At 38.3% G+C, this 22,723-nt stretch overlaps 1 protein-coding gene across 1 annotated transcript in view; it reads left to right on the top strand.

The window, feature by feature from the left end:
* Positions 1–1,078: 1,078 nt before the first annotated feature.
* Positions 1,079–22,723, top strand: part of LOC132379972 (brain-specific angiogenesis inhibitor 1-associated protein 2-like) — an 89,908-nt gene continuing 68,263 nt past the window's right edge. Inside the window, exons 1-3 of the mRNA XM_059948390.1 lie at positions 1,079–1,358; positions 9,590–9,665; positions 16,300–16,386. Coding sequence (XP_059804373.1) covers positions 1,311–1,358; positions 9,590–9,665; positions 16,300–16,386 — 211 coding nt within the window. The 5' untranslated portion in view covers positions 1,079–1,310. The remainder of the gene's footprint in view (positions 1,359–9,589; positions 9,666–16,299; positions 16,387–22,723) is intronic.

Below are 22,723 nucleotides of genomic sequence, written 5' to 3'. Positions count from 1 at the left end.
ACACGCCCAAATTGGTGTGTCTTTCGTTGATTCTATGATAGATTTATTGAGTGTGCCCGCAAGAAAATGAATTTTAGGTTTGTATATGCCGACATATAGACGTACGTACTTCGATAATTAACTTACTTTACACTTTGAACTTTGAGGTGCGTCTGGCCAGCACCCGGTGAAAGAAAGACACGACGGAAAAATGCCACCATATTTTGCCACGTGAACGTTTATTTTACAAATGGTGATTATTCTAACTGCAAACCAGTGAAGAAGCAGAGACTGTTTTCTGAAAAAGAAAGTTAACGTGGAATTACAAACGGCACTTCCGTTTGTTCCTGAAACTTAAAGGAGTTTCCCTGAAGAGGGAGCCATGGATTAGGAGATCAGAGATTTTACCACTTGCATCTAGCAAATTAAATTTAAAACTTGCGGCAGGAAAAACCCTTGCTATAGCAGCAAGCCATCATCAATCATGATTTGAAGAGTACTGCTTTAAACTGCAGACTGGCTTTCTGGGATGAGAATTCGCAGTAAATCATTGTGATTAGTTTGGAATAGTATTAAATTTGATGCCGAGGCTGGGATAGTCATCCATAAGCATCTAGTACTCTACGCTAGTTGAGAATGACTCATCGTGCCCACAGATGAGCTCACATTTGATTGATTTGCGATAATTATTCCCCCCCATGAATGTTTAATGGATACTTTAAAAAGTATGTTTAAATGGCCACCAGTAAAACATTAACAACGTCCGCTGTCAATGTTGCGTATTTGGTCCACCGTCTTGTACATGCGATGGGGATTTCTAACAGTTTTAACTCGTTGCTATGGAAATAGTTTGCGTTTTTTAGGATTAAAATAAGGGTTTGCTGCTTGCTGCACTGCAAATCTTCCCCGAGCCCAGAGACGTTGTTCGTGACGTCAACGAGTGCCGGCTCAACCTACCGCGACTCCGCGGGCGGGGGCGGCGATTGGCAGGCCAGTTCTGACCAATGGTCGTGCGGGATTCCGCGGGCCAGGCCAATGGCAGGCAACCCAGCTCCGGCGACTCCTCCCATGCCAACGAGTTAGGTTGTCGGCGGGAGTCCTCCTCGCTCCGGTTCCTAGGCGACGGGCGCTGGCGGAGAAGCACCAGGGCTGGTTGCGGGGGTGGATCGGAGATCACTGTCAAAAGAAAGTGTGTGTGTGTGTGTGAGAGAGATAGAGAGAAAAAAAAAGTTTCAGGGGGCGAGAGAGGCTTTTTATTCGCGGCGCGAAGTAACTTTTTTAGATTACTCCTGTGATTTGCTGGGTGCAGATTGAGAGGAGAGTCAGCAACCATGTCTCGCACGGAGGATATGCACCGAATGACCGAGGGCGTTTACAAGGTGAGTGCGGCCACTGACCACCCCCGACCCGCCGCCGGGCACAACTTTCTTTCACCCTAACCGGCACTTTCCCCTTCTTTATACAGTCTCGACCGTTGTCCACGAGACTTTGAGCTGAGTTTTGGACTTCAGCGAGGGTTATTTGCCCGTTGCCCAGGTCTGCTGATTTCTGATTGATAAAGGCATGTTTTTTTTTCCGACACGGAGAGGTTTATTTTATGCAGCTGGCTTTTAAACTTTTAAAATTACTTCTGAAACGTTTAGTTAGTGTTCTTGTGAATGGCATGAGGAAGCGATGAGCTGGAATGGAAGGATTTTGTTTGGGAGAAGTATAGGTGCGTTTGCCGATCTGGGTGTGGGGTTCTAGTGACGTTGAGTATGAAGGTAGTTGATGATTATCGGAGTTTTGAACTCGTATGTTAGAAATAGTTTATTTTTAAAATTATTCTTCATAATCATTAATTTCAGATAACTATTTTTGCGATGTTTTGCAAAGTGATTTTTAGTTCTTGGATGTGGATTTTGGTGTAGTTCACTCTTCTCTAAAGAATAGTTTTCTTTTGCTTTGTATTATTTTTAGTTGTCCTGCAGCAAAGAAAGATTGGGTACAAAAGAGCTCGGGGAATTGTTCCTTTGAAGGCTGCTCTTGAATCTGTATGCAGTTGGTGTATGCTTTTTTTTCCAGTAGGGTTCAGTCAGTTTGAAGGAGCTGTTTTAAGATCCTAGATGATGTGACAGATCCATGTGTATGCACTTTTTATGTGTAGCCTGGGTGACTATTTTTAATACGTGTTTTGTCATGTGATAACATGAAAGTAGCCACAGGGGAAATTATGATACTCAGTCCACCTAAATAGTAAATAACTATAATTTTCCAACTGGGCTTAGAGTCTTTGGTTCTTTGATCTTATTGGGTAACTTTTCATTGATATCGTCTGTTTCTTCCACCCCCGCCCCCCCCGGTTCAAACATACTTGCACAGCTAAAGTGAGATAAATGTAATAACACCAGGTCTTGAGAATTTGTTTTATTACCGGCAGACAATTATTTTGGCCTGTAGGTGGTGATCTCCAAGGTTTGATGGATACGAGGAATCTGCATATGCCACATTGCCCTGATTGTTTTAATTTTATTCTGAAAATTGATATTACCGTTTTATGATTTTTCTGTTGCCATATCTGCAGTGGGTGCTATCAGTATCTTCCTGCTAAGGATTTTATTTCTCACTTTGTAATTATGCATCTCCCTAATTGCAAAACCTGTCAATTGATTTATCATTCTAAAAAGCAGCAGCAAATATTGGCATCAAAAATGCCAGCTGTTGAAGAAAAGCACTTGATCAGGTTGTTTAACTTGTTTCAATAAATTTAAAGACGGCACCAGCTTCATTGCTGACCTTATCAAATCAAAAGCAAGAAACGGCGATGCAATTAGTGATGGGTGTTTTAATTCTTTTTGGATGATTTCTTGGCTGGGTTTTTATTACTTGGAATGTAGGAGAATGATAGGTAAACTTAAATGTCTAAAAGGATCAAGTCTTTCTCCCTAGGGTGGCGGAGTCCAAAACTAGGCATAAGTTTGGGGTGAGAGGAGGTTGATTTTAAGAGGGACCTCAGGAGGCAACTTTGTCACACACAGGGTGGTGAGTTTATAGAATAAACTGCCAGATAAGGTGGTTGAGGTAGGTACAGTAGTACAAGTTAAGAGGCATTTGGATAGGTGCATGGAAGATTGGGGCTTAGGGGAATATGGGTTGATGCAGGGAATTGGGACCATCTGGGTGGGCACTATGGTTGCATGAATTGGTTGGGCCAAAGGATCTTTATCTGCTGGGTGTCTGAGTTCTGCAGCTATTGTGCAGATGGTAAGGAGCAGGAACTGCCAACAGCACTGAAATAAAGGAAGAGTAATTATGACTGTCAGGAACAGAAAACTAGAGATGCCAATTTAAACAGAAAACTGGAGCATCGATGCTGAGTATTTGGCTTTGAGCGGTGAAGTGCCTCAGTGAAAGCACAGCATATTGAGTGGGCTGCTTTATTGGTTCACAGCCAACCTTAAGGTGGGTGTCCTGACACATCACAGTTTCACTGTGCAAATCAGGAGTTCGAACAGGAGGGGCATGTTTGTGGCATCAGGTGGATTCATGAGAACCATAATCATGTTGCCTCTGTGCATTAGAAGGGCAAATTTAACTTTTAGAAAGTCTTGAGAATTTTGAAGTCTTACCAGCACTTTAGAAACTTCCTTTCTGCTCACCACTTTCTGGCGCATCTGGTTCTTAATTGCTTTCCCATTTGTCTGTTATTTGGCCAAAGCTAATGTTCATTCTTCCAAAGTGTTGCTTCTGCTTTTTAAAATTAGTACATTTCAGAAGAAAATTTAATTCTTTAATGAAGCATGTAAACTGGGCATTGGGAAATTAAGTGAAGATCTAGTTGATCAGCTGACCTAGTAATTATTATCGACAAGACCTTTTTGTAACTTTTTGAGAGAAGACTTTTTTGTATTGCAAGACTTTTAAATGGGTATTTTTTTTATTGAAGGACAAATCCAAAATCTGATGACTTTTGTTTTGGGGAATCACCATTCCATTTATAACCCTGGCTGATAGAAAGTGTTGTGCCTATGCACAGTATTTTAAGACCTTGTGTTGCTTGTGATAACATCTGCTAAATTTACAGTACAATAAGTAACGGTTGCTGCAAATTAAAATAGTTAATAGTTTAAATAGTGTAGTGGATGAAAGGCATCAGAAATCAGTCAGGACCAAAATATGCATGAAGGAAAAATCTTTTGGTGTTGCAGGGAGGTGTGAAATCTGGGTGAAGGATTGTGAGTTTCAGAGTGATCCATCTGAAATGAATTTGGCTTCAGATCGAGTTGCTAGGTAAACAGACATTCCATAGTTTCCAACTAAGTTTTTGTCATCTATTTAAAGGCAAGGTCAAGACTGTAGCAGGCCTTTGAGTTAGAATGCACACTCATGAGACATAAACAGTTTGTGCTCTAGTTTGCAGAGTGTTTGATCTGGATGAGGACTAGACATCTTTATTCTTTGATATTTTAAAGATGTATGGGTGATGTTTTTCACTAGCTGAATTCACATTTTGTATTCTTATGCCCGATTACAGAGGAATTGGATGAGTTTTGGTTTTTAAATCTTTCCATAACCTATATGTGAATGTGGGTTCCATCCAGTCTCCATCTTAGTTCTTTTTAAAAGCACGTCAGCTTTCACATCTGACTGGTTTTGATTGTTTCCTGAATTTAATACAACTTACCAATCTGCAGAAGGAAGATGCCAGATTGACTCTGGCTTTCAGGTGCTGATAAATTGATGTGCACTCACATTGAACACTGAATATTTTATCTGCACAGTGAAGTGAGTCATTAAGTCAGCACTTTGCTTCAAGTGAGAACAAGGAGGCTAAGGCTCACAGTAAAATAATTGGCGAGGATTCATAATGGAACACAGTCAGCTTGTGGGTGATTCATACTGGGTGATTTCAGAAATTTTACTTTGTTGTAGTTACTGTTTGCTGACTTCGAATTGGTGGTTCGAATTGGTATTACCCCTCCTTTCCACCCCTGCCTGTTAGCTGGTAACATGGTGCGGAATGTCGAATTTCCATTTTGAAATGCATCTTGCTAATGCCCATCATCTCTGACCATAGGCAAATTCCAATAAGAGGCATCACCACATCTCACCCCACCCCAAGGGATAAGCATCCTTTCCAAAGTCTCCATCTTAGCTATAAAGTGCAGAGCAGAATTGTGCATAATTCTGCAAATCTGGCCGAACCAAAGTTTTATGCACCCATGACTTGGCAATCTTTATGCTCATTAAAAACAAGTATGCAGTATGCTTTCTTATCACACTATCCACTTGAGTTGCCACTTGCAGGGAACTGTGGTCATACCCCAAGACCTCACTGTACATCAGTACTCCTAATATTCTGTCATTTACTGCATACTTTCCTTTTGCATTTAACCTCCCAAATGCACCACCTCGCACATGTTTGGAATAAGCTCCATTTGCTGCTTCTCTGACCAAGATTTTAATACAGTACTTAATTAACTCTTTCAAACTGTGGCAAGTTATCTTGCATAAGAAATTGCATAAGCAGTCCTTTCTCAGTTGTAAAGTTCCATTTGAAAGAATGACGAAGTAGTCTGATGGATTGTTCACTAATAAGCTACTTGAATCATTACTAATTTACCTGATGCCTTTAACCCATCAAAAGCACGTTATTATAATCATCACATGATAGCTGCCTGAACCTATAATGCTGTATAATGGAACACTGAAATGAGCTAAATTTTGGCCTCAGTTGGGTAAGTACTTTTCTGCTCTGTTGAAGCTACAAGGTGGTCTTGGATTTTTTGGTTGATTGATTGCGGCACCATTTCAGCTGAGCAGTAATATTTCATTGTGCCAAAAACATAATTTATAAACTACAGCTTCAACAATACTTTGCAATAATGGCCAGTTTGTAGGCTCGTGGAACTGGTCTTCTGCAGCTTATTAGTTTTATCCACATCTAATTGACCCTTCGGTTCTCCTTCATTCCCTTTTTGTTTCTTCTGATGCTTCTGTACATCTTTGCCAAACCTTTTATTGGTGAACCCACACCCCAATCATTAGGCTCAGTACAACCACCTCTGGCAAAATCTCCTTAATGTTGGGTTTGCACACAGGACCCACTGACTCGGCAATGGTAAGCCTTTCCTATTTCCTAGCTACCTACATTCAAACTACTTTCTTGTCCAATCATTTTTAAGTTTGGATCCTGCTGAGTAGATGAGTCATGTGTCAATTATTCATCCACTTGATGACTCTTTCCTACATTAATAATGACCTTGGGAATTAAGAGTCTATAGTCAGCTGATGTTGTTTATATTACCACCCTGTTTCTTTACCGATAGTACTGAATTCTGGTTACACAAACACGCAAGGAGAAAATTAGATACTTTGCTGATATTCATTTGATTTGACCATAGCATAAGCTTGTACTATACAATTAAAGGGGTTTTATTTCCTACTATATATACTTGTTCATTTGTTCGTTATTTGTCGTATGACGTAGGTGGATTGTGCTCTTTCCATGACCAAGGTTGTTCTTCGCAAGCTATTCTACAGAAGTGGTTTGCCATTGCTGCCTTCTGGGCAGTGTCTTTACAGGACATTTGATCCTAGCCATTATCAATACTCTTCAGAGATTGTCTGCCGGGCATCAGTGGACACATAACCAGGACTTGTGATATGCACCAGCTGCTCCTACAGCCGTCCACCACCTGTTCCCATGGCTTTATGAGGTGGGGGGTTGGGAAGCAAAGCAGAAGCTATACCTTGCCCAAGTGTAACCTGCAGGCTAGCCGAAGGGGAAGGAATGCTTTGCATCAGCTTTGGTAGAGACCGCACCACCCAGCCATTTATACTACCAGAATTCACCATTCAGAAATTCCTCCTCATCTCCATTCTACTTTCCTTCTCTTTTGAGGCTGTGTCCTCTAGTCTTAGACTCCCCCACCATAGGAAACATGGTATCCACATCCACTCTTTTGAGGCCTTTTGACATTCGAAAGGTTTCAATGAGGTCACCCCTCATTCTTCTGAATTCTAGTGAGAACAGGCCCAAAACCATCAAATGCTCTTCATATGGCAAGCCTTTCAATCTGGGAATCATTTTCATGAGCTTGCTTTGAACCCCCTCAAATGTCAGCACATCCTTCCTTAGTTAAGAGGTCCAAAACTGCTCATGGTAGTCCAAATGAGGCCTCACCATTGCTTTGGTTACGAATATTATTCCTCTTGTATTTCAGAATCAGTAGCATGGATTTTGAGCAAGTCTAATACTGTAGGAACTGATTGCAGATTTCGATCAGTATGAAGTTGTGCAGTTCTTGGTTACATTTGTACTTGACGAATGGAAGTGGGAAGTTAGAATAATAACTGATTTGGTTTAAAATTAATAACTGACTTTGACAGATTAGTCAGGGGTTGTAGTTACACAATTTCCTAGTTGATACAGTGCAGTGTGGGCCCTTTGAGCCATATCGCCCCAGCGACCCCAATTTAACCCTAACTTAATCACAGGACAACTTACAATGACTGATTAATGCATCTGGTACGTCTTTAGACAGTGGGAGGAGACCAGAGCACCAGGGGAATACCCACTCATTCCATGGGGAGGGTGTGCAGACTCCTTACAAAAAGCCACCAGAAATGAACTCCGAACTCTGGAACGCCCCAAGTTGTGATAGCGTTGCACAAGCTGCTGTGTTACCATGGCATAATACACAATTGTAATAGTAGGTGGAATTCAGCAAACTGAATTTATAGATGAGTTTTAGGTGGCAATATCAACAGATGATCAGCACCTTTGGCCAATATAAGATGGTTTTTTACTGTTAAATTTACGATTGAAGCTTGCCCATGCTTTTTATTTCCCCAAAGCTGCTAAATTCATTGTAATAAAGATGAGCATAAATCTGATGAATTCTGGTTAATAATAGTTGTAAGTCATTAGTTTTCTATTTCACTATGTAATTATTGGACTATTTCATCTAACCCATCAGTGTGCACTGACTAATGATAATGAGCATAACTAACAGCTATGAAAATCCCTTGTAGCTAATAAGATGAGAAGTTAAATAGGTCTTAAGTAAACCAAGATGAGCTCTGGTTGATTTCAGACAAGCTCTGTAAAATTGTAGAGAAGAAGATTAACATAGAAAACCTACAGCACAATACAGGCTCTTCGGCCTACAAAGCTGTGCCAAACATGTCCTTACCTTAGAACTACCTAGGCTTACCCATAGCCCTCTATTTTTATAAGCTCCATGTATCCATCCAGGAATCCCTTAAAAGACCCTATTGTTTCCACCTCCATCACCGCCGCCGGCAGCCCATTCCACGCACTCACCACTCTCTGCGTTTTTTAAAAAAAAACTTACCCCTGACATCTCCTCTGTACCTACTTCCAAGCTGCTTAAAACTATGCCCTCTCATGTTAGCCGTGTCAGCCCTGGGAAAAAGCCTCTGACTATTCACACGATCAATGCCTGTCATTATCTTGTACACCTCTATCAGGTCACCTCTCATCCTCTGTCGCTCCAAGGAGAAAAGGCTGAGTTCACTCAACCCCTATTCTCATAAGGCATGCTCCCCAATATAGGCAACATCCTTGTAAATCTCCTGTGCAACCTTTCTATGGTTTCCACGTCCTCCCTGTAGCGAGGGGACCAGAATTGAGCACAATACTCCAAGTGGGGTCTGACCGGGGTCCTATGTAGCTGGGTTCTCAGCCTGAGATGTCAGCTGTTTGTCAGGATGGTGCTGTCTGGACTGCTGAGTTCCTCCAGCATTTTGTCTGTTGCTTTGGATTTCCAGCATCTGCACAATCTCATGTGTCTGTAAAACTGATTAATCTACATTCCATATTCTGTAACACGACTGTTGCCCAGTTGTGTAAAAACAAGTTTTTGTAAAGATCCTAGTAATCACAAGTAGTATCTGTGGAGTTGTAGTAGTTTAAAGTTCACATATAGAAGCTATTATTAAGATGATTCTCTTGGAAGATTGCAGAAGAATACAAGAATGTTAAAGAAGCACAATCTTATACATTTTTCAAGATCTGAGCATTGCTGGCAAGTACAGTGATTATTTCCAGACTTATTTCAGGGAATATTTAGGAGCCACCACATTGGTGGGTCTGGAGTTGCATTTTAAAGTGAGTAAGGGTGGCAAATTTACTCCTGTGAAGAACATTAATGAATCGGGTGGATTTTTACAAGAACACAGCAGCATTTTGATCATAATTTCTTATAACTTTCTGGTCTTTATTTTTACATTGTTTCATGGTGCTGACTACTGCTTGGAGTATAATTGTGTTTTCTACAATGAGAGAAATTGCACTGTGTAGCCTGAGGAGGGAATACATCCTCTGTATTTCTGTATTATGTTGAACTTGGCTTCTGAAATTAATTCCATTGCCTTTTATAAGACTGAATTTCCTATGTTTCATGTATGCAGCAGAGGGCAAATTCCTACCATTTGACCAAGTGTGAATATGATAATATGAAAATGTTTGCAGAAATTCAGCAAAATTTTGTACATCCTAAAAAAAACACATTGCATTCAGATCTTAACTATTGTGTAATATGAGGAGATTTGAGTATATAGAGTACTGATGATACAGATAAATTCTGACCTTTTATTTTCATAGACCATTATGGACCAGTTTAATCCAAGTCTGAAAAACTTTATCGCTATGGGGAAGTCTTATGAAAAAGCACTTTCCAGTAAGTTAATTGTCTGTTTGTTTTATAATCTGAGTTTGTTCTTAATGTACGTTTATATGGTTAATGTCCGCTCATATGATTGATGTCTGTATGTGTTTTGTCCTTGGTTTTGATTTTTATTTTGTGTAACTATGTTTGCTCATCTTCATTAATTCTCCTTCAGCTAGATGGGTGTAGGTCACTGATTCCTAGGTTGGATCTTAATGTTGCCTTCCACTGAGGCATTGACCATGGATAAGACAGAATTGTCCATTATTTTGTCCATTTGTGATGGTTTGCTTGCAAAATATGGCATTTTCAACAGTTCTACTAAGAATTGAGACTTAACATATCAACTGGTGGAAGAATTGAATAGTGATCTCATTGCTAGATGTTTTGACTTTTAAATCACAGTTGACTTCAGCAGCTCTGTCTTGCTGAACTACATTGTGAGGTGCTCATACTGAAATTCAAAGAATGAAGATTAGCCTGATTTATCACATGTATTTCACAGTGAAGTGTGCCATTTGTGTCAAATCAGCGAGGATTGTATTGGGGGCAGTCTACAAGTGTCACAATTTTTCTGGCGCCAACATAGCACCCACATCTTACTAACCCTAACTGTACATCTTTTTGGAAGGTGGGAGGAAACCAGAGCACAGAGAGGAAACCCACATGATCATGGGGAGAATGTGCAACTTCCTTACAGACAGTAGCGGGAATTGAACCCTGATTGGTGATCACCAGTGGTGTAAAACGATGCGCTGACCATTATGCTACCATGCTGCCCCATTATTCCTGTCATGTTCACTAATTGAGAACTAGTCTGCATTTCACAATGAAAAATAAAGTTGCTTGAGGAATAAAGCCAGCCACCGTTTTGGATTTGTTTAAAATGTGGTTACTTATAGGAAGGTTATTTAAAGATATTAAGTTGGGATTTTCCTCCTGAAATGTAGCTTGGGTCCTTGTGAAATATCTTGAACAGCATAACAAATTTGAGAAAACTGTTTTCCATTTATTTCAATGCACAGTAGACCATCTGAACTTGTACCTCTAGAAGTTTTGAATGCAAGCTTTTAGCTGTACAAGATGGAGGAGTCTACCTGGGCGGGGGCATAACATACAACAATACTATCAGTTTGATTTTTTTGCATCCAGTTTTAAATTACCAATAAAAATCATATCAAGTGTATTTTTGTTCTCTAAAACATTTGCAAATAGCATTAAGTGTGCTGGATTTTTTTTTCCGTCATCGTACGTTTTTGGATTGAGTTTGCTCCCTGTGAGTCTGAGGATTGTCTTCATTCCAACAATAAGTGGTTAAATGTTTGTGAGTTTGTTCATGTCGATGTTTCACCAAAAAGTCTTTTTTAAATTGTCATTCTGAAAGCTGGGGTTAAAAAATGGGGCAGAGGGAACAAGAAATTTAATGCAAAGAGTAAGTGGAAAAAGGAAGTGGATGATCAGTACATGAGTTAGAATTAATATTCAACATGATGGTAGTAAACAAACCATTTACTAACCAATTTTCACAGCCTTCACTTTAATTCAAAATGATTGCAAATGCTTTAATTGAGAACTTTTAGTTATTACTTGCTCTTCTTAGGAGAAGGTGCAATCAGAGTCTTAAGAGCTAAACAGTTGCTTATTTTCAGGAGAAATTCTGTTGGGAATCTAAACACTGAGCTGGATGTTCGAAGCAGCTACTTAAATTACAAGACACATAAAATGATGTAGTGCAGTAGGCGGTCATTTGCCCCATTGTGCTTTCGACAGATCTTTGGAAGGAGAATCAAATTAATTTCTGTCTGTAGAATTGGTAGATTTTGTTTTCCTCCATTTCCCTTTTGAAAGTGCTTATCGAAATTGCTTCTATCACTGAGGAAGTGCAATTTGGGTTAAATAAAATTCACAGCTTAGTTTTGTTTTTCTCTAAATTCATCATCTGGATGCTGAACATTGTGACAGTTTCTCCTTCTCAAAACTACTCGGATCTATGCTAGGTGAAGTACCATTCCTGCTTCCCTGGTCATTAATGACGCACAAAAACTTTTCACCTTGAGTCCATTCTGGTGGATGGAGTCAGTTCATAAGTCAGCTATGATCTTGTAGAATCATTCATAAGATTTGATGAGCTAAGTGTTCTTTTCCTTACAATTGTAAATTCCCTTTGAATTTCCTAAGGCCTTCTTGTTTCTTTTGAAGACTTTGCTGCCCAGAATTAGTCACAATACTTTATAAAAGCTTGATATTTATTGTATTTTCTACTTAATTTCTCAGTTTGTAAAAAGAGGATCCCATGTATATCCTTAACAGCTTTTACACCTATCACCTTCTAGCTATCCTCCTTCTTCTACCCCCACCTTTTTATTCTGGCGTCCTACCCCTTCCTATCCAGTTCTGAAAAAGGAATGTCAACTGTTTATTCATTTCCATTGATGCTGCCTGACCTACTGAGTTCCTCAGGATTTTGTGTGTGTTACTTTGGATTTCCAGCATCTGCAGACTTTCTCATGTTAATGATTTGTCACCAGTTCTTACCACCTATAAGGACTTGGGTACATTAACTATTGGTACAATCTTTAAAAAATATGTACCATTTATATTGCCTTCCCTCCTTAAATTATAATACTATACGTGATGCTGACAATTTTGGCAAAGTAAAAGCAGTGTTTGTAAGTACAATGGAATGAACTCAGTTACTGAAATATGGAAGTAGTATCTGGTATTCTATAAAATTCCTGATGGCCCTTGCTATTGAAACAACACCCTTTTTAAGTGTTGATTTCTGATAGGCTTTTGAAATTGATCTTTCTGAATTTTGCATAATGTCAGGAAACTCCCCTGCATAAAAGTATGATTCTAAAGAAATGTAGTTATACATTGCAGTAAAGGGCCAACATCTGCAGTCAATCTTGATTCAAGTGGAGACATGGCAACAGACCAGCCTAAAGATAAGGAGTGAACACTTATTATCTAGAATGTCTTGTTTGAAAGTGATGAAAACCGTTTCAGTTGTCAATTTTAAAAGGGTTTTGAATATATGTTGTTAAAGATGAATACAGGGAAAGGTAGGGGAAATTTTTGAAGAGCTAGACAGTGCAAAATAATTTGTGCCTGCCTCTTGTGATTTAAATATCTCTAATGTATAATATATTATCTTGCAGTGTGCAAGGAAATCTGTTCTGCCTTTCATAACCAAATAATCTCACATCTTGCCAGAAAAAGATATAAAATTACCATTGAATCTATTTGTAGTATTATGCATAAGCATTGCATAGCAAACACATTAAGATCTGGGGCTCCTGTTGCAATCTCAGGAAAAATCAATGCATTTATTAGCCAATGCGAAAAATGGTACAAGAAATGATGTGTTGATATCCTGATTTGGATTGACCCAAAATAATCATTTGCAAAAACTAAACTGCAAATCTTAAACATGTAAGCAACTAATTTCATAGGTCAGAAGTTTTGAAAACTCAAGTTCAGCAGATTTTGAAGTTGTTGTTAAGGGAGTTAGCAAACTTAACATTAGCTGAGGAAGAAATCTTAAACATGAAAACTTTGCAGGTGATTGCCTACATCAATGAGATAATGCTAAATTATGTTTCATTCACCGGGGTAACTATTGCAAAGTAAAAGTAACATATACTTTTTGGGTTAATTCTGTTTTAGACTTAATATTTGTGCTAGTACAGTTACTGATTAAAAATACCAAAATAATTATCAAAACAGTTTCGTAGAGGAATATGGGAGGTTGCAAAATACTAATTCTCAGATCTTAATACGGAAAATATGGTTACCTAATTTCGGGGCTCGAATCTAAATCTTTCTCAAGCTACTTTTAAATTGTCATTACTTTAATTTGGATTTGGTGAGCAAGCTTCTGGCATTGATGTTTAGAAACCCTGCTCCTAATGGCAGACTCGAGATCTAATATTTTTGAGTCATCAAGTCTGCTATTGGGTTAGGGGAGCCAACCTGCCTGGGATGGCGCCAGGTACTGAGTGGCAAATGCTGATCTGGAATCAAAGCCTAAAATGTATATTAACGTGGATGGTCAATTTTTGCTAGTGGTTGTAGCTATCACTAGTTCTGCTGGGAACACCATCTTGAATTTTGTTTTTTTTTCCACTGTTACTGTTTTTCCCAAACCTTGTTGGATCATATCCTCAGGCCACATGGGTGCAGAGAAAATCTGGATCAAGAAAGCTAGAACAGGTGAGAAATACCATACCGTATGTGCAGTGGATCGAAGTGTATTCGTGCATGTACGGAATCTGCATTTTGTAATTGCTCTGCTATTTCATGCCATTACTGAGACTGATTAATTTTTTTTTGAAAAATACACCACAGTAATGGAGAATGAATGCTGATAGCATGCTGAGCTATTTTTTTCCTCTCCCTTTTTAAAAAAAACTTTTTTTGCAAGCAAAATTTTGGTAATTAAAGCTGACTTAACAACATGTAAAGACGCAATAACACTTGGTTAGTCAGCTGGTATTAAATTCGAGCCCTGAAGTTTTCTTCATATGACCCTTCTTTGTTGAAATGAATACTTTTGTTATTTACTTTAGTAGCATTCTGTGACTGTGTCAACAGGTGCAAAAGAAAGAAATGTAAATTCATTTTTGAGATCCAATGCAACAAGTAGCTTGTGGGCTATTTGAAAGCCTATATTCTGATTACACTGTTCTCATGCATTAGTAAGACTGGTTCATACCTAGGACTGACTGTTATTAATCTTTCAGCTGGTTCATAATGTGCCTTCAACAAGTTTTCTTTAAGTTTGAGAAACAACTCACAATAATGTTTCATTTTGTCAAGATTGAAAGTTGTGGAAGAATTCTGTCTCTTCTCTCTAAAATGTTCTTGTCAACTGTTCAAAGTTGTGAGGCTCATGGTCTTGCCTGAATATCTCTTTAGGCTGAAGGAGAATTTATGGAAATGAGCAACAAGAGAATCTCCACACAATGCAATTAATTAGTGTTGTTTTCATATTTTGGTAAAATGCAGTACGCATAAGATGTACAATCTTTGCTTGCTTTGTGATCTAAAATAACCTAGTGAAGGTTGTTCCTGTTTCTAAATGTTCAATCAGCTGTTCATTTTAATTACATTGTGAATGCCTTGGAGAGCCATTTTAAGAGTTATGGTTTGATAATATTCTGAGCTTGGTGGAAATATATATTGTTCTTCCATGATCCAGCATTAATGGAGTAAATTCTATTTCTGTATCATCCAATGTTTGAAAGTCAAGTTTAAATTTGATTATCTTTTTAATGGTTCTTTTAAAACAATTTATTTGGGGGAGGGGTCTCAAAAATGTCACTCTACATCATTGCTACATAGAGGATGCACATTGTGAAAGAGGACTTTGGCTTCAGTTTATTTTAAAGTAAAGCCCTCAAGGATCTAAAAAAGTAACTATTATTTTAGCATCTTTTTCTCTGACACTTTAGTATTTGTTGAAAGCATGTTGAAGCATCCAACAGCTTAGTCAAAAATCTTATTAGATATTTTCATTCATACAAAAGCAAGTCAATTTAAACAGACAAAACCACTTCAATATCGTTCCAGTGATTGAGAGCTAATGGCTGTATTTATGCTATTGTGATTTGAAATTGGATCTTGGTAATATATGCTTCAGAAATCTAATTTGATATTTTTATTTAATTTACTTTGATTTAAAAAATATGTTTTAGGGAAATTGCCTTGTCCTGAAAAGGGCTGCAGTTCATTTTATTGAGACAAATGAAAATTTGAAATTGCATTTGATAAATGGTAAACTCTGTCTGGTTAGACAAAATTTAAATTCATTTCATTGTTGCCCTTCAATGAAATTAGTATATTTTATAGTGCAATAATTTAGTAAAGAAGCAAAATCAACTTCTGAAGCAAAAATCATTATTAATTGAAGTCCTTCAGGCACTTAGTGGTGTAATTCTACTGGAAATCTGAACAGTCATTTGTGTATCTGCATCTAATATATTATGGGAGCAGACTTATTTATCCACATCTTTATTAGTTTTAATGAAATTTAAATAAAACTAGGTTTTAATTTTGTAAATTATATCAGTTTATTTTTTATCTGATTGAAAGAAAGCTGATATACAACTTGCTACTGTCCTCTGATATCTATAATTCATAAAGTCTCTATCAAATGGTTTAGAAGTATATGGGTAGAAATTTGTTTCGGTTTGCCCTCACTGAAAGTGTGTAGATAATTAGCTGTTATTGTATACCACTCCTGTTCAACGGAGCTGATATCAGGAGCAAAGTACAATAGAGGGAAGTAGCTCCAGCATCTGTTTAGTCCTTGGAAAAAGATGACAAATTTCTATTTCCTAGTTTTTGACTGTTTTGCTTTAATTTCTTCCATTTTCCCACCTAATGAAGCTTGAACCTAAATATCTCATTAAAATGCTGCATATGTCTCTTCCACTTTTAATGATTTTGCCAAGTAATCCAAAAATGCTGCTTTAAGGTATTCTGGTGCCAATGTTTGAATTCACATTAATGCTGTTTAAAAGAGAGAAAGAATGCTAAAATGGTTTCTTGGTGTTAAGTCGTTTAACTCTAGGAATAAGATGTGTTCTGCGTATTTTTGCACTTTTCTACCAACATGTTTTCTGAAATCTGAATATTCCAGGTGTATCCTTTGCAGCAAAAGGCTATTTTGAGGCCCTAGTGAAAATGGGTGAATTAGCCAGTGAAAGTCAAGCTTCCAAGGAGATGGGTGAGTAATAAATAATATGGTGGTTGGAATAAGATTGAACTGCACAGTGAAATTCATGCTTCAGTTTGTTCTGTGAACATGGAAAACATCACCTGGTTTTAGGTGCATTAACATGCTTCTATACTAGCCCATGTTGGTGATTGTGTATTCAATCAAAGTCTTCGTGCATCTGCCAACATTTTGGTACAGTATTTGATAGTACCAACATCATTTAAAAGTGACAATCAGAGCATGCCCGATCCTGTTGAAAGTTAAGAACATGAACCTCTTGGATTGACTATTGCTCAATTGCATCTTGAGATGCGTGGAAAATGAAATAAAAGAAAAGTTGGAAATCTGTACATGAGTCAGTCTTTCATCAAAGCTAGGAAATGTCAGAAACAAGGCTTACTTTACACCGCATAGAATGAGGAAGGGTGGAGTTCACATGGGGCTTATCTGTGATAGGGTGGTGATCAAGAGAAAATGGATGGCATGTATTGGTAGAGGGAGGGTGCTGAAGGCTTGCTCATGTCAGGAGGAGTTGTAAACAGAGGGAGAGAACAGAGATGCAAAGCAGAAAGAAAATATACAGGAAATCTGTGATATGGAGCACAACATATTGTGGAATCAGAAATGAAAGAGAATGTTGAAAACAGCAGATCAGGCAGCTTCTATGGAGAAGGAAAATACTGACTGTTTTAGGATATTGATCTGAACTGATTGCAAACTCAAGGTAATCCTTATGGACTACACAGCTCCACAAAGTGTTCACCCAGTTCCTCTTTGGTTTCTCCAATGCAGAAAAGGTCACATAGTGGTGGAAAAGTTTGTATGAATATTAAATTGGACAACTTTTACAATCCTTAAAGTTGAAGTGGATTGTCAATAAAGTCTGTGATTTTTGGGTGATGCACAGGAGTACTGTCAGCACCTTTTGAAACCATTAGATTAATTCAGTAAGAGTGGAGAATAGATAAATTATCTGCATCTTCTGTTCGTAATTCCTGTGTGGAATGTAGTTCATTCATGCAGTATTTGAGTTATATTTTTAGCATGCACCAAATGATTTCCATATTGTAAGCACAGCAGTATTTTTGCATGACACAATCTGAATAATTATTTGACAAAGGAGATTACATTCTCAGTATCTTTTAATGTATCAGTGTTTTCAAACATTTATTTTGGTAAGGCCATCACTTGTATCATGTTGGTATATGAAAGTGTAGGAATTTTAATCTAGAGTCTTTGCACAAGCTTACAGGCAATCTTTTTGTGTGTACATGTTTATAGTCACATATTTTCAACTGTCATACTTCCCATCCTCTATTTAAAGTAATAGTGCATTTTAATGTGTAATTATTGCATATTGGTATTGATCCTGATTTAGCTTTAAGGCAGTTGCATTGACGTTATCAACAAAATGCTTAAAACCACCTTTCTAAAGATGCATTGGTGGCCATGGGCTTGTACAGCATTGAAACAGGCCTTAGGCTCACAGTGTTGTTCTGACCATCTTATCTATACTAATCCTACTTGTTTACAATGATTTCAGATCCCTCAATGCCTTGTTCATTCAAGTACCTGTCAAGTTACCTCAGGGCATTGCTCTGAATGACTTGTGTTTTTGGTCCATTACATTGCTGCTTTGTTCTGCACACTGCTTTCTCATATAATCTGTTTAAAATACTGTAGGGGCTAAGAAATGTTTGAAATGTTTTGCCTCTTTCCTCCTTTAAGGTATTTGACCGTAAGTATTTGAGAAGAAAGAGTGAGTGCATTTGAAAGGAGTTTAAAAACAGTGAGCAGGGGCCACATATGCACATATCTTTGAAGGTGATTGAACTGGTGGAAATTTTTATTCTTTTTTTCAAGAATCATTATGTACAAAATGTTCCATTATGTACAAAAGCCAGGAACCCTTGCAAAACATTAAATTGTAGGTTGTGCACAACTACTGGAAACTTTTGGAGTCATGGATCTTTGGTTACATGGCCAGCCTGGAAAATGTATCACTCCTTAAGAGTAGAGATATGAAATTAGTGGAAATGTTCAAAGTTACAGTACTGTGTTAAGCGCACATAGCTCAGGTGCTTAAGACTTTTGTACAGTACTGCAATAATTTTTATGTATTGCACTGCACTGTCACAAAAAAAAACAAATTTCTTGATGTATGTGAGTGATAAACTTATTTCTGATATGGATCTCTATCGTGGACTGAGAGTGGGAAGGAGATGGAGTGGGCAATCATGGTAGGAGAAAAGGGGAGGGAGCAGGAAGCAACAGAGGCATTCTGGAATGATCAATAAACCAATTGTTTAGAATCAAATGACCTTGCCTGTTCTCAGGGCTGGGTGTGTCTACATCTGCGCCAACCCCCGCCTGGTACTCTTTCTCTGCCAGCTGTCCAACAGCCCTCCCACAGCACTCCACCCTTGCTATGCCCAACATCTTTTGCTCCCACCAGATTTACATACTCGCTCTCTGCTCACTGTTGACAAATTCAGTACTGTACAAAAGTCTTGGGCACCCTAGCTATGTAATATATACACTGAAGACTTTTGCACAGTATTGTGGATAAACTAAATAATGAAAACCTGGTTCCAATGGAAGAATCCAGAACTTGCAAGCAGTGTGAGGAAAAACCTTGTTACCAAGCGAGTGGTTATGATGTGGAATATGCTGTTTGAAGCAATAGTGGAAGCAGATTTGGCCATAGCTTTCAAAAACAGATTGCCTAATATTTGAAGGGAAAATTTGGGCAGAGATATGAGGAACCGTAATGTAACAAAATGTGGTGTGGGCTGAAAGGCCAAGAGATCCTCTAGTACTGTAACAGTTCTTTCAGATATTGTATACCTAACTACTGTTATACCTAATTACTAAAGAGCAGGAGAATTGAGGAAATAATCCAAATTCAGCAAAAAAAATCTCAAATTACAGCATGCTGACCAACAACTGAAATGCCAATAATTCCATATTTGAACTACTTAAAGTCTTAAGTCAGTGAAAACTGTAGATTTAAATAAAAAAATTAAAGTAATTGCAGCCACGACGTTCTCTGCAAGCTCCCATTAATCTTTATTTATCAGTTATATAGGTTTTTTATAAGCTGCTTTTGATATTAGCTGTAGTCAAGTAAACCAGAACTGGGCAGGTGTTCATTATTCACCTTGTAAAAATTCACATTGACAGCAAGAACTGGGTGTTTCATTTGAATGCAAACTATCCCTTACAGTAACAATACTTTCTGTAGCCAAACTGGTTGTTCTTCAAATGTTTGAACTGTTGTGACTTGCAGAGCAGTTTATGTCTAACAACAGCAACTGTAATGTTTATCTTGGAGTTTATATCCAAAAACAGCAACTGTGGTGTTTATATTCCATTAGAACAGAATGTATTAGAAGTTTGAAACATGGGACTGTAGTTTGCATTTGAGTAGGTCAAGAGTGTGGTTATTTAATCATTAGTACGATTGAAGCCATCGTCTTTGGCCACTGGCATAGACTCCATTTCCTTGCCAGGTTCCTCCCATTGTCAAAAAATTGTCCACAGTCTCGGTGTTGCCTTTTGGTTGAACATTGGATGACGTATTTGTGTTGTTGCTGAGAGTGACTGCACTGTTTGAAACTGCTCAAAGTCAAGCATGATGGCATGGCAGAGTAGACTTGATGGGATGAATGGCCTAATTTGCTCCTATGTCTTGTGGTGTTATGCCTTTCATTATCTCCAGATCTGACGACTGCAATACCAGCTGGACTTGGGTTACACTCCAACTTAAGTAATCGGTGAACATTTGGAATTACTTGTCAAGCTGTAGTGATTCAGCTATAAGTGTAGCCCACTTTATATAATTCTCACCTTTGTTTTGAAATCCTCCATTGCTCTTCTCCCAGTAATCTATATCATCTCCCCAAAGTCTAAGCTGTTGTAATTCTGCCAGTTGTTCTTCAGTCTTTTATTGTTCCACCATCAGAAGCCAGTGCTTTTAGTTGAAAAGGCCCTAAATTTGTAAAACTTCTTCTCCAAATGTTTCCTCTTTGCCACTTACCTTTTATCTTTAAGTGATTTGATAATGTGAAGAATTTGAAGACTTCTTGCCAGCATTTGTGGATCTGTATAGCTTTGATGCTTACCATGAGATATAGGAACAGAATTAGTCCATTTGGCCCATCGAGTAGGCTCTGCCATTTCATCATAGCTGATCCATTTCCCTCTCAGCCTCAATCTCCTGCCTTCTCCATGTATCCCTTCGAGCCTCGACAGATCAAGATTCTGTCAGTCTCTGCCTTAAATATGCCTAATGCCTTGACCTCCACAGCTGACTGTGGCAACGAATTCCACAGATTCACCATCCTCTGGCTAAAGAAACGCTCCGTTCTCAAAGGCCATTATTGTGGGTCTGCGTCCTCTGGTTCTAGATTGTCCCACCGTAGGAAACATCCAGTCTAATGAGGCTTTTCAACATTCGATAGGTTTCAATTAGGTCACCCCCATTCTTAATTCCAATGAATACAGGCCCAGATCCATCAAATGCTCTTTATGTCACAAGCCGACTGCTAACTGTTGAATAATAAGCTGTTTAATGTTTTCTGGGTGTGTCCTGTTTCATACTGAACGTGTAAGTTTTTGAAATTGGAGATCAGTACATTTTAGTAACAAGTCCTATTTCCCCTTGGTCTGAAGTATGAAGATACATTTACTATTTTAGTTTCAAAAAATGCATTTCATACTCTTCTTTGTGCACTTCTGCCAGCAGAAATGGTGGATTGGGTTCAATTTCAAGAGAAATTTGGATAGCTGTATAGATAAGAGGGATGTGGAGAGCTATGGTGCAGATTGATGGGACTAGGCAGCATTATAGTTTGGCATGGACTAGTTGGCCAGATGGTTTGTTTCTATGCTGTAGTTTTCTATGACTCTAATTCTATATCAGAAATTGCTTGCTTTGCATGTTTGATGTGAGGATGCCAATTTCCGGTACTTGTCAGGAAATTGCACTGCATATTTTATCATAGTTCATCCAGCCTGGATGTTCCGTGGCTGCCATATTTTGGCCAACGTAGCACAACATGCCTTTGCAACTCAAGCTTGAAAATTGGAACTAGATGCAATCTGCATTGGGAGAGTTTCAAATAGAAGGGTGGGAACCTTCAGTGACTTGAAGTATTCCTGGCGGAGGCATTTGTCTTTCGTTTTCACTGACCAACCCCTGCACTGATTTGTGAGTACTGCCAGTTTGCAGATGGACAGTGGTGACAAAATCTACATTGTATCTATGCCATAGATCTTGAAATTGTTAGCTTCAGTGATCTGTGACAATGGCCTGATTGTGGCATGGAGCCCAGTCATGTCATTCCTTACCATTCTGGGATCTCATTACCCAATGCTATGTCATTGATTCCTTCCCCTGTTAGTGACACTTCCCCTCCTCATTTCATCACAATTTATTTTTTCCCCCTCTCACCCATGGCAGCCTGTGTGACTGCCAAAAGAGAATTCTTGTAACAATCCCAGCCTACTTTCCATGGGGCATATGTAAATAAGTTGCTAGCCATGAGCTCAGGCAGTAGCCGCTACTTTTGAATGTGTGAGTTGGCTTCTGTTTTTAAATAGGAGAAAACCATTGAAGTTTCATAAAGTGAGGATGTTGATGTTTGGATCTTTCTTGCACCTGTTTTGGCATTGGTGGGGGGCAGGGGAAGGTAAGAATCCATCATAATGCACTGGAAAAGTAAAATGCAATTTTCAAGTTGTTAAATCTTAACAAGATTTCTAAGTAAGCTTGTTTTAGTTAAACTTTGAATCTTTTTGCAATAACTGAGGTCATGTAGTTTGTTTCATCAATTAAATATTTTTGAGTTTTAGTAGTGAAGCAAAAGCGCCTTCTGAGATGATTGGGCTCTTTGGAATTGAGTTAATGTCATGTCACTCGCAGATCTAGAAAGTACAGACCATTCATGAATTGTTAGAGTACTAGCATTTATGGAGTCAGATCTGCCAGAAAAGATGATGTTACTTCAAGAATTTGATAAGCAAGCTCTTTATGCTGCTAGGCAAACTCAATTAATGTCTTTAGTGACTGGAGTCCTAATATCCATTGGTATCGTACAACAGCAGTTTACTAGCTATTTCTAGATAGTATTTCATCAAACATCAGCAAAAGTTTAGTTGGCGAAGCATTGAGTTCACTGGAATAGATTAAATTTCTTAAAGGAAGAAAACTATTTAAGTGCATATGTCTTGTATATAAAAAGCTCAAGGTCCAAAGTTTCTGAGGTAATTTAATTTTCATGTAATAGATGAATCTACGTGATGGTGTCTTGCTCAATTTCTCTATTATTTTCCATTGCTAAAG

Source organism: Hypanus sabinus, chromosome 23, assembly GCF_030144855.1.
Source record: "Hypanus sabinus isolate sHypSab1 chromosome 23, sHypSab1.hap1, whole genome shotgun sequence".
NCBI lineage: Eukaryota > Metazoa > Chordata > Chondrichthyes > Myliobatiformes > Dasyatidae > Hypanus > Hypanus sabinus.
This window is presented reverse-complemented; position numbering and strand designations above follow the sequence as displayed.